The sequence below is a fragment of the Oryza sativa genome, chromosome 11 (assembly GCF_034140825.1).
Source record: "Oryza sativa Japonica Group chromosome 11, ASM3414082v1".
NCBI lineage: Eukaryota > Viridiplantae > Streptophyta > Magnoliopsida > Poales > Poaceae > Oryza > Oryza sativa.
This window is the reverse complement of record NC_089045.1, coordinates 18698014-18714086: the sequence shown is the minus strand read 5'-3', so window position 1 is coordinate 18714086 and position 16073 is coordinate 18698014. Positions and strand designations below refer to the sequence as shown.

The 16073-nt window shown below is 42.1% G+C and overlaps 1 protein-coding gene across 1 annotated transcript; it reads left to right on the top strand.

The window, feature by feature from the left end:
- Positions 1-614: 614 nt before the first annotated feature.
- On the top strand, positions 615-15439 carry LOC9268975 (putative disease resistance protein RGA4). The gene is made up of 4 exons (XM_026021314.2): positions 615-742; positions 1419-2384; positions 12364-14722; positions 14951-15439. Exons 2-4 carry the CDS (start codon positions 1428-1430, stop codon positions 14962-14964), a joined length of 3330 nt encoding a protein of 1109 aa, XP_025877099.1. The 5' UTR covers positions 615-742; positions 1419-1427; the 3' UTR covers positions 14965-15439.
- Positions 15440-16073: the final 634 nt, after the last annotated feature.

Genomic DNA, 16073 nt, shown 5'->3' with positions numbered 1-16073 from the left:
AGGCCGTCTCCACGTTGCTTGAGCAATCGCTGGATCCGCCGTGCTCAAGCACTGGCTTCGCTGGATGTGGATGGAGCCGACAACCCGTCCTTTTGTGCAACCTGTCCTCCAACCGAGGGGGCCAAATGCAAAATGTATGCTAGCATGGAGCGTCATGTCGGCAATCCTACATGATCAGACGAGGTTTGAACCTGTTGTGGTAAGACTATGGTTCTACATATGCATTTTACAAGATCAGTAAGTTAACTGACACCAACTCGCAATTTTAAAGACCCTGTCGTATATCATTAACCTAATTCATTTAATCGATGATGGCCACATGAGTAGATAAAAAACAATAAATGTAAGTTAGTGGGAAACAATTCATCGTATTATATACTAGTAATAAAAGATTGTATTTCTAAAGCACATGTAAAAGTAGTAAAAAAAAACATCTAGCTGGCAATCAATCTTCCTCTTCTTCTTATCTCATTACAAATAGAAAATACTACCTCCATACATTAACAGAGGAACATTGTATGCACCAAATTTCAGTTGAAAGATATCCCTTATAATTGTGGACGGACGAATCAGCATATATGCAGGCTATAACCCACTCTATCGTATCTTTCGAACTACATATACAGCACACAGCCCCCGCAGTCTGCACTCCCAAAACTCCCAATCCCGGACAGTGTCCTAGCTAGCCACACGCCCAAATTTCCCCAAATCGATCACACCAAAGGACGACGCATCCACTCAGGTATTTGTGTCGGACTTTTGATTTGTTTTCCACTTCCAGTGTGGTTTCTTCCTGATACGAGGATGCATGTTTCTGCGGTTCTAGAATTTTGTTTTTTGGGCGATATATCTCCCTCATCATTTTCTACGAAGAATATATGTTTTCGTTCAATGAAAGATCTACTTAATTTTTACACTTGTTATTTGATCTATTTGTTTGAGCTCTCGAACACATTTAATTTGGGCCGATGCTTGCTCACTTCACTGAGCCCTCGGGCAAAATTTGGTCAGCTTAGTTCGTTAAACTTACTACCTGACCAAGCGAATCAATTGTATATATATTGTTAGATGGAATGATGGATCAACAGAGCTCAAACTTAAGAAGATACAGTTTCTTCACTGGAAGATTTTCACATAATGTACATCCAGATCTGGAAATACTATATATTTACAGATGCAATGTATACCTATATCATACTATATTAGATTAATTATCAGAAAATCATTTTCTGACCTCCGGGTTGTTCGTATTGAAATAAGTAAATATCAGTTTACTCGGCGAATCATTTGGTTGGGTCAGTAATGGTCTGTTGTGTGTATCGGCTACGCTACTTTTAGCTCAAGAACTTACTTGCTAGATAAAGTAGCTAGCTTAGCTAGCTAGTTGGCAATGCATGATATTTCCTAGTTTGTTGCAGGCACGGACTATGGGGAAATTCAGTATTGAGGCGTTCATGCAGCTTGGTGTTTCTGATGAGATCAACTGGTTAAAGGGCACGGTGAGCTCCATCAAGAAGACACTTGCAGATGCTGACTACAGTGCCCTGAAAGATGATACAGTGAGGTCTTGGTCGAGGAAGCTGAAGGATGTCATGTACGAGGCCGCTGATATTCTTGATGTCTGTGACGAAATGGAGGGTGAAGAACATGGTGGTCGCTCCAGGAACAGCCCGGTGGCCTTATGCCTACCGATTCAGGGCCACAAAATCAGGCGGCAAGTTAAGGCACTACGCCAGAAGGCGGATGCAATTCTGGAGGAGGGGAAAATTTTCGACCTCACTCATGTCAGATCTGATGAAGATCACAACGTGGATGCTACTACTGCCTGCCATGTTCCGATTCCCCGAACTAATGTTGTGGGGAGGGTGCAGGAGACTAGAATGCTGGTTGATAAGCTTACAGGGAAAGGCATCTCAGGCCCAGGGATGACTGGACAAAACGTTGAAGTCATCGCAATTGTGGGTATGGGTGGAATTGGCAAGACCACCCTTGCCAGAGAAATTTTCACTAACGATATGATCCAAGGGAAGTTTGACAAGAGACTGTGGATCACTATTAGTAAAGGTAATAATAGTATTAGTCTATTGCAACAGGTTATACAAGGACTTGGGTGTGAGCATGAAGGTATTCGTGATAGCGCAGTATTGGAGCACATCATTTCCAGTGAAGTAAGAAGAAAGAAAGTTTTCCTTGTGATGGATGATGTGTGGGAAGCTAGAGGGGTGGTGGACATTTTTAAAAAATCATTTGTGGGCAACGCTCAAGCAGGCAGCCGAATTCTCATCACAACAAGATCTAAACAAGTCGCTCAAGAGATGCAAGCTGCTATAGTCCACGAAGTCAGCAAACTAAGTTCTGAAGATTCGAGGTCGCTGTTTCTTCAGGTTAGTAACATAAAAATTGATGCCCAAGAAAACATTTCCTCAGTTTTCTCATCAATACATGTCTTATCATCACTCCTCGTTCATACACTTTCGATTCTTGTTACGATCATAAAAACCGGTTCACAGGAATAACGTGTACCAGCGGTGATACTTGGGGTATCACTGTCTATTCTTATTACGATCATTCCGGCTCATTACAAGAACTAATTAACAGTGATACTTAAAACATCATTGAGCTATGAATTCACAGTGACAAGTATGTAGGATCGCACAACAAAACCAAACCTACCAGAGAAAGATGAATGGTAGGAACATCAAAAACCAAATCTTTTTACGGAACTTAAAGATTACCCTCAAATACCTGATGAAGATGTATTGGTCAGACCGCCACCTAACCGTCGGTTAGACCACCGTGTCACCGCCAGTCAGATCGCTGCCCTGTCATCGGTTAGACCGCCACCAAGCCTCCAGTCAGACCACTCCTCTGTCTTCAGTTAAACCGTCAAGATCCAGAAAGCACGTATCAACGAAACTATTGAATGTAGATCAACTTTATTGCATCAATATGTATTTACAAAGTGTATCTAAATCACTCCTCTCTCAACTCATAAACTAGTATTAAAACCTCTAAGCGAAACCTAACTTTTCCCTCCAAAAAGTCAATACCTTCTAGCCTCAACCCCTCATTTATTTATACCCACAACGTGGCAGCCCCTAGCCACCCCTAGCCACAAACCCAATGTTTGAGGTATATCACAAGGGCCTTCAACCGAGGCTACCGAAATTACATGGACCAGGGTGAAGCACCAACCGAAGAATCAAGTTCTCACATTGGGCGAACATCAGGCGAAGCAGGAAGGATTCGCCAAGGGTCTTGACGCCTTCACCATAGGGCCAAAGCATTGTAAGGCCTAAACAGGTTATTCACCATATTTGGGCCCATTAAGGGGCCTAGAGCAAAATAGACACTAGTTACCCTTATAAATGTTCCCATCATAAGAGGACCCATGTAAATTCCCATGTACTCATTAACTCTAGGGTGCATGAGCTTATACTAAAGCTATAAATGGCCCTCCTAGGGGCATGTAATGGGAGGATCCCCAAAAATTCCATCATTAATACATATTGCTTTACTATTCCACTGTGTAAACCACGTCCTTCGGCGTGCACGGTTGTCTTTCGACAACAGCTGGTGCCGTCCGTAGAGAACCCAGGGCGAAACCACTGATGCCACCCAAGAAGTCGATGAGAGAGAGAGTTGTGCCTAAGGGAAAGGAGGGCGAAGGCGAAGCGGAGATGGCCGGCGAAGAGTTTGCGAGGTCCGAAATAGTGTTAGAGCAACCAAGAGGCGAAGGGGGCGGAGGGCAAGAAGGGGGCGAAGTCATGCAGACGATCGCCATAACCCAAGCAGCAACTTCGATCATTCCCACCTCAACTCAAGCTACAACGCAAGCTACGACTCAAGCAAGCACAAAAGCCGAAGCGTCAACGGCACAAAGGGTAGAGATGGAAGCTATGCGACAAGACATGATGAGGTTGCAGGACACGCTTCGCCAAATGCAAGAGCAGCATCAAGTATACGAAGCAGCCCTGCAAACCTGGTCAACCTCTTTAGCAAGACCCACTCCATCTTCGATACCCGCGGCAACCACTCTAGCGATTCAAGCTTCGACTCAAGCAACGCAACCAAGTTCGACTGTTCAATCGATCCAAGCTTCGTCTCATGTGGTGCAGCCGACTGCGACCGTGCAAGCGATTCAAGCTTCGACTCACGTGGTGCAGCTGCTTCGACCGTACAAGTGCGACATATCCCTAAAGCAACAATGTTGCATGTACGTCCGACGGTCGCCCCGATCCCGCCGATGAGGCCAATTCAGGCTCCAACACCTCAAGCTTTGGTGGAGGCCGCTTCGGCTCTCCAGGCACAATTCCAAGCTTTCCTTCAACAATTGAGTCAACCCCACATGATTCCAAGTGTAACCCCTTCGGTCCAAGGCAATGGGGGATCGAGCCAGGACGCTATGGCATGGCAGCCGACGAACCAGCTCCACATGTGCGCACCAACCCAAGCGCCTTCGGCAAATCCTCAAGGAACAATGGCTGGTCTTGGCAGTATTCGAAAAGTTGTTCAACCAAACATCGTGGCTCAGTCACATGACATTAGCTTCGCCATTTGCACAACCATACCTAGGCCTCACATCGCAGTACCAGCAAGGCATGGCGCTGCGGGCAGAGGGTGACAAGGTATGGCGCTGCGAGAAATCATCTGAATCCCCCCCCCCCTCCCAGTTCAAGTACTCACCAGTGACAAGGTACTCGGGTGAAACCAATCCAAGCAAGTTCTTGTCGATCTATGAGTCAGCAATCGAAGCTGTCCACGGCGATGAAACTACCATGTCTAAGGTAATACATCTTGCTTTGGACGGGATCGCCTGGTCCTGGTATTTTAACATGCCTCCAAGCAGCATTTACTTATGGGAACAATTGCGTAATGTTTCTATCATGAACTTCAGAGGGACGTATAAGGAGCCAAAAACCAAACCAGATTTGTTCGGCATTCGGCAGAAGCTAGGCGAATCTACAAGTGAGTACGCTAGGCGTTTTTCACAAGCAAGGTGCCAAGTGCAGGAATGCAGGATATCACTGAGGCCTCTGTGATCAATGCCGCTTCAGCAGGCCTTCGCCCGAGCAAGCTGACAAGAAAAATCACAAGAAAAGAGCCCCAGATTGTCAAACATCTGTTCCACATCATTGACGGCTATGCCCGTGGCGAAGAAGACACCAAGCGAAGGACCCTTCACCTTCACATGCATTGTTCTCTAGCCTGAGCATCCCTCAGGATATCCTTGACTACATAGACCTCAACTTCTCCCAAGCTTAGTCTCGACCCATCACCGGCTATACTCTCACGGCCTCAAGTAACACATGCACATAAACAACAAAGAAACTCCATATCTGAGTACAAGTTCGCACCAATTTGACTCACTTCAGTACGCAATAGTATCACATACGAATAGAAACCATCTAAAAGTCATATACACGAAGCAATCTAGATATACATGAAGACAGATATACAAACGCAATGGCAAGAAAAACACTCCCCTTTTCAAAAGAAAGAATTTCTTGAATCTCTTCCCCTATATTTGCAATCAAATCACAAAATCGACATATGATCAAAACTACTACCTCAAACACAAGCATATGAAAAAACTAATAAACGAGGAAGTAGAAAAAAATTATATCAATTCAAAAGTATATTGATGTTACCCAGAAAAGCAATTGCCGTATCAACATTGAATGCACATGGGGAGTTTGTCGCCGAAATACCTCCAAACAAGAACATACCGAGGCCTCCATGTTGGGGTTAGAAACAAGAAATTTTGAAATCCAACACCGAGTCACATGACCAATAGAACCAGTAGGTACATATGCACGAATAAAATCAAAACCAGAATTACCTGAAAACTTATCTTAATGTTTCACAAAAGTCTGATTTGAATTTTGCATATAATTTGCCGAGACTGGTCTGATCACTGTTCTCTAGCCAGTCTGATCAAGCCTGGTTGATCTGACGGACTCGCCCATGTTAGTCTGACCATACTCCTCTAACCAAAACTCGATTTTTGCCACCTTTGTTTCGCATAAAAGCAATTTCTCTTTATTTTTTCTATTACAAGCAAGTCCAAAATAAAAACCATCCAAATATCCATCTTTTCCATAAAAAGAACAAGTGTACTTCTCATGCAAAAAAATTTTTTGAAGTTGATGGTGTAGAAATTAATAGTTCTGCAATTAAAGATTTTGTTTCTTGTATTGTTGAAGAAAGAGATGGCAAAATACTAACAGATTTAAAAACTGTTTTCTCTAGTTCAGTTTTTTTCAAAGTTTCACCTTTTTAAGTTATACTCAAAATTGCAGGTTGGTGACATGTATAATAGACATTAGTTTCAAAACCTACACAATGATTATAGGTGTGCACTTTTGATTTATCAAAATCATATGAAATTTCTTTTTACCAGCAGAATACATTTCCAAAGTTTTTTTTTCAAATAAGAAACTTTTTTTGTCAAATTTGCACAATTTTCGCAACCAACCAAAACACCTTTGTTGTTGTGACACTTAGAACGAGAAAGCACTTCATGAGTTTTCAAATTGTTTTACAAAAGCTCTATAAGGGAAAGTGCATCTTTTAATTTCATCTCATTCCAAACACACTTCGAGCAATTTTGAGAATCCAAAACATCCTTATGTTGTTTAATCATTTTTGCACTCAAAAACATTGAACAAAGAACTTACATAAAAAGCTTATATTTATTCAAAACTTTCCTTATCAAAACTAATTCATTAACAATTCGAGCATGCAAAGCAAATCTAAGAGCAAAAGAAGACTCGAGCTTTTTCCTTTTGTCAATCTTAGATTCCAATCTTAAGCAATGTGTAGTATTAACATCTCTTATTCGTGAAATTTCAGAAAATAAAACCTCATAACTTTTGCAATTATCATCATCAGGAAGAAGAGATTTTAATCTAGCGACTTCAGCATTAAGAGAATCAACAATGAAATCATGTTGTTTAAGTTTTTCTCGTATTTTTTTTATTATTGGAATTTAGAGAAAAAGTTATTTTCAAGAAATTCTCTTTGGGTGGGGGGTCCTTTGCGGTCTGAATCTGATTCCCCACGAGCCATAAAGCGCACACCAGAGATCTTTCCCTTGTCATTGTCATCGCTTTCCGAATCAATATCACTTGAGCACACTTGATTACCTCTTTTGATGTTCCTCTCATTATTCAAAGCTAGAGATAATTTGTTAATAAGCAAAACCACGTCCTCCTCCGAGATTCTCTCAAGATGACCATTGGACATGACCATTGAAGTGGGCAAAGCAAAGATCAACAAAGAATCCAAATAAGAACTTGATGACGAGATTAAGGGTTCCATCTTTTGTTTACAAACTTGAAAATATATTCCGTCAACAACATGGACCTTGGTCGATAATTTTTCAGCCATCGCAAAAACTCAAAGATCGGTAAAGACCACAAAGAGTAAACGTGGCTCTGATACCACTTGTAGGATCGCACACCAGGAACCAAGCCTATTAGAGAAGGGTGAATGGTAACAACACCAAAAACCAAATCTTTTTGCGGAACTAAAAGATTAACCACTAATATGATAACAATTCGGCCCAGGTAGGGTTGGCCGAGGCCCAACAAATTAAAGTTGCCTAGACCCCAACAGTTCTTAGGCACACCCACTCGGGGAAAGGCCTAATCTCCCTAAAAGACTAGTCCAATAGGGGAAGGGTGGCACTCCCTTTTAAGGTGGCTTCCTCCTCCCAAGCTAAGCAAGGTGGGATCATTCAGAGGCTCACACGGTCGCCGCCCGACTTTTGCGTCTTTGCCAGTGGGTAATAGTGGAGGATGTCCTCATCAGAATACCTGAAGAAGCGTTGGTCCAACCACTAGATAAATGCCGGTCAGACCGCTATCTAACCGCCTGTTAGACAACGGTGTCACTGCCGGTCAAACTATTGCCCTGCCACCTCCAAGCCTCTGGTCAGACCGCTCCTCTACCTTTGGTCAAACTCTCGGGATACAGAAAAACATGTATCGATGAAACTCTTGAAAGTAGATCAATCAATAGTTTCGTCTAAATTTGTTGTGTGCGTATGGAAAGAGGAGTTGAATTTGCAAAGTGCATCTAAAGCACTCATTTCTCAACTCACGAACTAGTATTGAAACCTTGAAGCAAACCTGTCACGCCCGGAATTTCTATCCAAAATTCCGAACGCTTACATGCGTGTTAAACCCTCGTCCAGGAATCAACCGAGGCACACAATAACAAATTGATAATAGAGTACAAATAAATAACTATTTAATATTCGTAAATAATAAATCATTACAGAGGTGGATAGTTCCTCTCAAAGAATAACATTCTACGCAGCGGAAAACAAAACTAAAACAAACTACGGAACAACTATGGCGACTCCACTCCACAGGCATGTCAACCAAGAACAAGCTTAATCCTCCAGATCATCACCTTCGCTGAGATACTCCTCTTCTGATGAATGAATATTGCAAGAATGAGCATATGACATACTCAACAAGCCACACAGCAAATATGCAAGTGCACAGGATAACAAAGGATGGCATAATATAGCTCATTTGCATAAACAGCATTTAATATTTAAGAGAATAGTAAAACAGTTAAGTAATTAGTCAATATTAAATAAACACCATACAACACACCCGTGTTGTATAGGCCCAACCTCATATGAACAACCAACCCCGGTTGAACATACCAAACCTCCAAACCAGGAATATACCATTCCAAACCAGGAGTCACATTAATTAACACAGTTACCATTTAATGTGTAATATGAGACTAATCACGAAAAACATTGCTCAACTCACCCATAACCGCGGGTACGGCTATTCGAATAGATTAAACTCTGATCAGAGGTGTACCACTGTACCCACAAGACACAATCCCACAACATGTTACCATGCGCCTTAGTACCACCACGGTACCTCGGAAAGGAACTGTGACATTACCCCTCGCACAACACAACTCACCACAGTGCACCGTTCCTGGATCATAATCTCCCCCTCAAAATCAGAGGCAATGCAGCGACCCCCACGGACTTCTCGCCGCTTCACAGTCTGGCACACTATAATGAATCATGCTATACAAAAGATAAAGCCGTTGCCCACGCTGGCTTGTGGTTGGCACGGTAAATGTTTCACAACAGTAGCTCGCGAACCGGTCCTTAATTGTCATGAGCACAACCATCAAAACCATATGCTCACAATCCACCTTAACTAGGTTTTAATTATCCATTAATTAACCTCACACAATTAACCATCGTGAGCTACCATTGAATATAACCATAATTAATAATAATAATATAATATAGTTTATAATTAACCCCTTGAGTTAGCTAATGTGTCTAAGCATGGCTAAGCAAACATACATATAGCATTTAGCTGAACCAATCCAATATATAAGGTTCATGCTAATCAAATTATAACCCATAGGAAAATAAAGTCATCTTCGGCCATTACTTATACGGGAAAAGGTTCACCACCCGATGATATTCGAAAACAATGCATAGTTGAAATAAAATAATAGCTTTAAATGGGTTCAACATGCTCAAAGGGTTGTTTGGGATCTGTGTGACTTGCCTTGGGCTTCCGCAAACGCTTCGGAACCTTCCTCGACAGAAACGCTCTCCTCCGGAACGTCGGAAACTAAAGAAAAAATGCTAAAATCAATAAAACAGTACAAAAACAAGCATAAACAGTACATGTGGATATTTTTAACATGTAGATCTTGATTTTAGAAAACTTTAGCAACTTGAACCACCTGAAACGGATCTACGGTTATTTAGTTATGATTTTTCGAAGATTTAATCTATTAGAAAAAGGGAAAAAGAAAAACCGATGATGACGTCATGATGACATCATCAATGGCCGGCCCAGGTTGGCAACCTCGCCGGAGATTGGATGGTCGGCTGCGGTTTTGGAGCACATGTACACGTAGAGGACGACAAGACGAACGCAACGGTGCTCACCAACACGTCTAACGACCACCGACGACGGCCGGCGACGAGAGGAGATGGCGGCGGCGGCTCGGACCTCGCCGGCGGCGAGCTACGGCGGTCGGCGGCGGAAAGGAGAGGGTGGCCGAGCTTCCCCACGGCTTGGCGAAGCCCACGACAGTGACGGCGACCGACGGCGATGGCGAACGCGGCTGCGCGACGGCGCCGGAGATAGCCGGCGGCGACGGCGAGCAAAGCGGCGGTGGCGACGAGGCTACGGAGCACGGGAAGGCTTGGGAGTTGGGGCAAACGAAAGAGGAGGACTAGGGGGTCCTATTTATAGCCTTGGATTGAAGAGATCGGACTCCTCCCGCAAGAAATCAGCTCGGGAAATCAAAAACTCGGTTTTGGAGATAAACTCAAAAACGAGTTCGATTCGGATAAAATACTCAACGATTTGCTCCGATTTTTGGGGGTAAAGATAGAGGAGGATGAGAGGATAAAAACCCCTCAAAAATCCGGAAGAAAAGAGGAGAGATTGGGGCGGATTCGGAGGGGAAAGGGGGCGGCTCGGGCGGCATGGGTGGGCTCGGCCGGCCGGCTGCTAGAGGTTAGGGAAGCGTCCGACATGTGGGGACCACATGTCGGTCTCCCGAGTGGAGGGGGCGGCTGGCGGGTTGGCTGGGCCGGCTGGGCCGACTTGGCCGCGGGCGAGAGAGAGAGAGAGTTGGGCCAAAAACGGCCCAACAACTTAAGGAAGGGATTTTGGAACTTTTTAATTAAAATAATTTGTGAAATGTTGTTCCAATTATTAAAAATACTTCCCTTGCTCAAATAATTCCCAGAAAATTCTAGAAAATAGAGAAACAAGCAAAGTATTTAATAAAATTTTATCTAGCTTGTTTTTATGTTAAAAATTTTCCTAGATTATTAGGGTTTAGCTTGTAGGCTTTTAATTTAATTTCTAAAAATGACTTAAACAATGCGTTTTAAAATTAGGCAATTTTTAGGGCGTGACAAAACCCTAACTTTTTTTTTCTCAAAAGTCGATGCCCTTCTAGCCTCAATCACTCATCTATTTATACCCACAACATGGCTACCCCTAGCCATAAATCCAACTAGAACTAGAACTCCTAATCACATAGGAAACCCACCAAACCAAGGAAACAATATCCCATACAACTTCATACTTCAATCTTTCTAAACTTGGACTCCAATCCAAATTTAACTCCTCTTTCCATACGCACACAACATCATGGAAACATTCACCTCCACATGCATTGTTCTCTACCAAGAGCATCCCACGTGATATCCTTGAATGTCTGAACCTCAACTTCTCCCAAGTCTAATCCCGATCCATCACCGGCTATACTCCCACGGCCTCAAGTTACACCTACACATGAACAACAAAGAAACTTTATATTTGAGTACAAGTTCACGCCAACTTGACTCACATCAGCATACAATAGTATCACATACAAATAGAAACCATATATAAGTCATATACATGAAGCAAGCTAAAAATTCCACGAAAACAACTCGAAACCGATGCCCTCCTGAAGTTTGCAAATTCAAAACTTTCAGTTCAATTTTTTTAAAACTTTCAAGTCAAATATTAAAAAATTCAAGTCAAAAGTTAAAAATTTTCAACTCAAGTTTGAAACTATGAACTTAAAATTTAAAAACTTTCAAGTCGATATTTGAAACTTTCAACCCAGATTTGAAAATTTTCAACTCGAAATTTAAATTTTTGAAGTTAAATTTTGAAAACTTTCAACTTTTCATCTCAAATTTGAAAAACTTTCAACTCAAATTTAAAACTTTCAACCCAGATTTGAAAACTTTCAGCTTAAATTTAAAAACTTTCAACTCAAATTTAAAAACTTTCAAGTCAAAATTAAAAACTTCCAATTCTACATTTGTAAAGAGGTTATCAGAAAGAAACAGCGCTAAAAAAAGAAAAAAAGGTCCGGAGGCACCAAAATCGGGAAAAAAAGTACGAACATAAAAAAACGCACGGTGAGGCGGGCCAAGTGGGGCGCGCGCCAGCTAAATTGCTAGCGCGTATGCGCGCATTAGCAACCCCCGTTTATCCCCAAATCCGTATGAATCAGTTCCGTAGCCAGTTTTGATCATATTATCACCAAGATCAAAAGCTACATCATTCGCGATCCAAGATCAATATGCTACCTCGACAACTGTATGTGCACACCCAACCTTTTTTTTTTGGGTCCGCCACTGGTCGTATTAATGGAGATAAGTAAGGAATCTGATACAAATCAAATCTAACCTAAAATATCAAACTACCAAATACTGTAACACCGTTAGTCCATTTGAGATTTCTCATAATTAATATCACATTTATTTTATGGATGAAATGAAACCCAGTGGTATAGTATAGATTAAGAGCTTATTAATAATTTGGGATTTAATTGTTGCAGGTGATTATGAGGAAGACCGGCCAAGATGAGAACGAGAGATTAAAGGAAGTTAAAGAGAAGATCATAGCAAAATGCAATGGTTCACCACTAGCAATAATCATGCTGGCAGGGCGGCTCTTGGTAAACAGAAACCGAAGCGCAAATGAATGGGAGATGCTTTTGGAATACGCTGCAGAGCCAACAGATCATGGAGATATTGACAGCATATTCCACCTGTGCTATGCGGTTTTGTCATTTCCTTTGAAGCAGTGCTTCTTATACCACTCGCTTATTCCCAAGGATCATGTGATCAGCTGTGACAAAGTTGTCCAGATGTGGATTGCTGAAGGATTTGTTGGGGCTGATGCTACTTCAGAGTTGCCAGAAGTCTTGGGGATGAAATACTACAAAGAATTAGTTGCGAGACATCTTTTGGAACCTGTTGACGAGTATGATGGCCAAGGTCATTACAAGATGGATAACTTAGTCCATACATTTGCTAAAAATGTAGTGGAAAGTGAATCATTAGTGGTTGAAGAGGGAGAGGAAAATCCTGAACCGTTCGACGTCGAAGAGGGACATATTCGACGATCTTGGGCAGCAAAAGAGAAAATTGAATGGAAAGCTCCAAAGGAGCTACACTCATTAAGGACATTAATCATAATTGGAAATGTTATTGTTCAGGCAAGCACAGGCAGAACCTTGAGCTCCCTTTCAAGGCTAAGGACGCTACACGTTAACAAAAATGAACATGTACATATCCTTCTCGATAGTTTGCATCATATGAAACACCTGAGATACTTGGACCTGAGTTACACAGATGCCCTTGCTTTGCCCAATGATATTGGTGAGATGAAGTTTTTACAGTACATTTGCCTTCAAGGCTGTAAAAAATTGGTGAAACTTCCCAAGAGCATTGTGGAACTGCACAAGTTAAGATATCTGAATATCTCTGAGACAAAAATAAAGTCAATTCCAGAAGAAGGGTTTGGTGGACTGAAGAATATGGTGTCACTGCATGGTTTCCCCAGTCAGATGATGGAAAGCGTCATAGCAAAAGATTGGTGCAGCCTTGGGGAGTTAAAGTATATGTCCCAACTTATGCATCTTGCACTAGAGGGTCTGGAGAACTGTGCTTCCGGCTCAATGGCTAGTCTTGCCAAAATCGATGATAAGAAGAATCTTGCATCTTTGAGGTTAAGCTGCACAAGTAGACTGTCGGTTAACGGCGAGGTCGATAAGGAGACAGTCGAGGAGGTGTTTGATCAGCTTTGCCCTCCACCCAAATTGCAGGAGCTAAATATTAAGGGATTCTTTGGAGCTCGACTCCCGAGATGGTTGATTTTTACCAACCTTGCGGAACTGAGGGTATTAAAGCTAGACAACTTAGTATGCTGCAACCAGCTTCCATCTACTTTATGGCAGCTCCCTTGTTTGGAGTACCTCTACATAAAGCATACTCTGAATGTCAAGCACATCGGGCATGGATTCCTCCTCCAGTCATCTATACCTGGTCCTCGTGAAACCGACGTTGCAGCGACAACACCAACAGCAGCAACATCAGCAACTGCAGCAACAGCAGCAACAACAACAACAACAACAATTGGAGGAGGTAGTACCCACAACCGGGGGCCCTATCATCGGCTTTCTGGTGCTGGGTCAGTTGGTTCTGGCGAGGAGGGAGAGATTGTGGCTGAGAGCGCAACAGAAGACGCAGCAACAACTACGGGAAGCAGCAATGCAATTGGCTTCCCAAAGTTGAAGAAACTTGTTATGTATGGCATGATGAAATGGAAAGAATGGGAGTGGGAAGATCAAGTGGAGGCCATGCCCAAGCTAGAGAACATGCATATCAGCTGGTGCCTACTGAATCAACTTCCTCCTGGGCTTGCATCCCAGGCAAGGTCTCTAAGAATTTTGGTTGTTGATAATGTCAAGAACCTCATCTCCATCGATGGTTTCTGTTCAGTTGTCCAGCTCCACGTCTCCTCCAACTTCAAACTAGAGAGGATCAGTGATCTTCCAAAAATGGAAAGCCTGACAGTTTCCAGATGCCCAAAGCTGAATATTCTGCAGCGTTTGCCAGCATTGCAGAGCATGGAGTTGAATGACCAAGAGATGGAAAGGCTCCCAGATTGTCTTAGAGATCTTCCAGCAAAACTACGTCATCTGCGGATCACTTGCAACTTGGATCTTCTCACCCTGATCTCCCGGGGGAAAGGCACCCCCGAGTGGGAGAAGATCAAACACATCCAGCAAGTGAATGCCTGTACAGATGCGGAAGACGACAAGACCGACAAACGGTTTGTCTTCTACAAAAGAGATTCCGACAGCACTGAGACGAATATCGAGCCGAGCCCGAGCACATCCCAAGTTGGAGGTAACTAAGTTGATGCCGCTGTTAAGTGTTAATACTGTTGTTTCAGGTCGTTTCTCTTCTTTCTTTTTGATTTTTTATTCTAGTTTTTATGACTATAAAGTATAGCTATGGTATTCTCGGCCAATCTGTCTATTCAACAAATAAATGGAAGTTTTCTCTCAAAATATTGACATGTATGTTTTACCATTAGTTTAGTTGCTTACTGTTTCTACTGCTTGGATAATTCAGTAGGTGCACAGTAACATGGTAAGAAGATCATATGAGTATATGGGCCAATTACAAGTGGAAAACGCCATGGGGATTTTGAAGGGGGCTAATTTACATCCAGAAGTTTTAGCTGAAGATCCAAGATTGGGTGACCGCAAAGATGGATGACGACTCAAGGCCACAAATAGCAGGCGATTCTGTTAAACTGGGAGATCAGTGAACCAGATTGATTTTGCTTAGGGGTGTACTTGAACACTAAAAAAAGTGAAAACGGTATGTGGGCAGTTTTTTGTTTTCTTTGCGATTTGATATTTTTCTTGCGCATTCGTGGTTACCAGAACATCACAATTGTCAGGTAGATATTGTTCAGGTTCTATGTATTAATGTACTCATTACTGAATAAAAACTCTCCAACCCTCTTTAGATAACATTTGGTAGAACTCCTAGTTGAAGTAGGAAACATATCCGGGTCACGAATTCAGATCAAATACACATGTTATATGTATAAAAGTGTATGAACCGAAATGCAGAAAATGAGATTGAGGTACAGGTATGCAGGAAATGAGAATGTATGACCAATGTAGGCCCAGTAGATATATATAGTTAGAGACGGTTTGACTAATGATTATAGGTTATTCAGGTATCTGTAGAAAGTCTGTTAATTAACAGACAATATTCTTTTCTTTTTTTCCTTTTTCCTTTCTTCACAACATCATAAAAGTCCCATGTGACATCTTCTCAAGAAGAGAAATTTCACACTAGTGTTCATGCTCTATTTAGACTGTCTTGGCTTATGCCGTATGATCGAGTTTTTTATTTAAGAGTACATGGTCGGATGGCTAGTATAGTAAACAGAGCGGAGTGGCTAATGTTTGTGTGGCTGAATATGTGTTGTGATGGTTGTGCAAACTGTAGGTGATGCTTTGCAGGTCCATCTTCTGCTCCCCTTTATATATAGAGTTAGTAGCCATTGTACCTGTACAATCTTGATGATGTATTGTGCCTTTAACCGCTGATGAAGGTTGATGATGCATCTTTTGAAAATATCGTTCACCATGATACCCCTTTTGACATCTTAGGATATTTATTCCAATATATCTTATTTTCAAATTAAAAGTAGCCTCCTAAACTTTCATCGGGGATC

Excerpts from the sequence above, each read along its gene's own strand:
- LOC9268975 (XM_026021314.2), top strand. The coding sequence starts at position 1,428 with ATGGGGAAATTCAGTATTGAGGCGTTCATGCAGCTTGGTGTTTCTGAT. Across the intron at positions 2,385-12,363 it reads CGAGGTCGCTGTTTCTTCAG|GTGATTATGAGGAAGACCGG; the intron begins GTTAGTAACATA and ends TAATTGTTGCAG.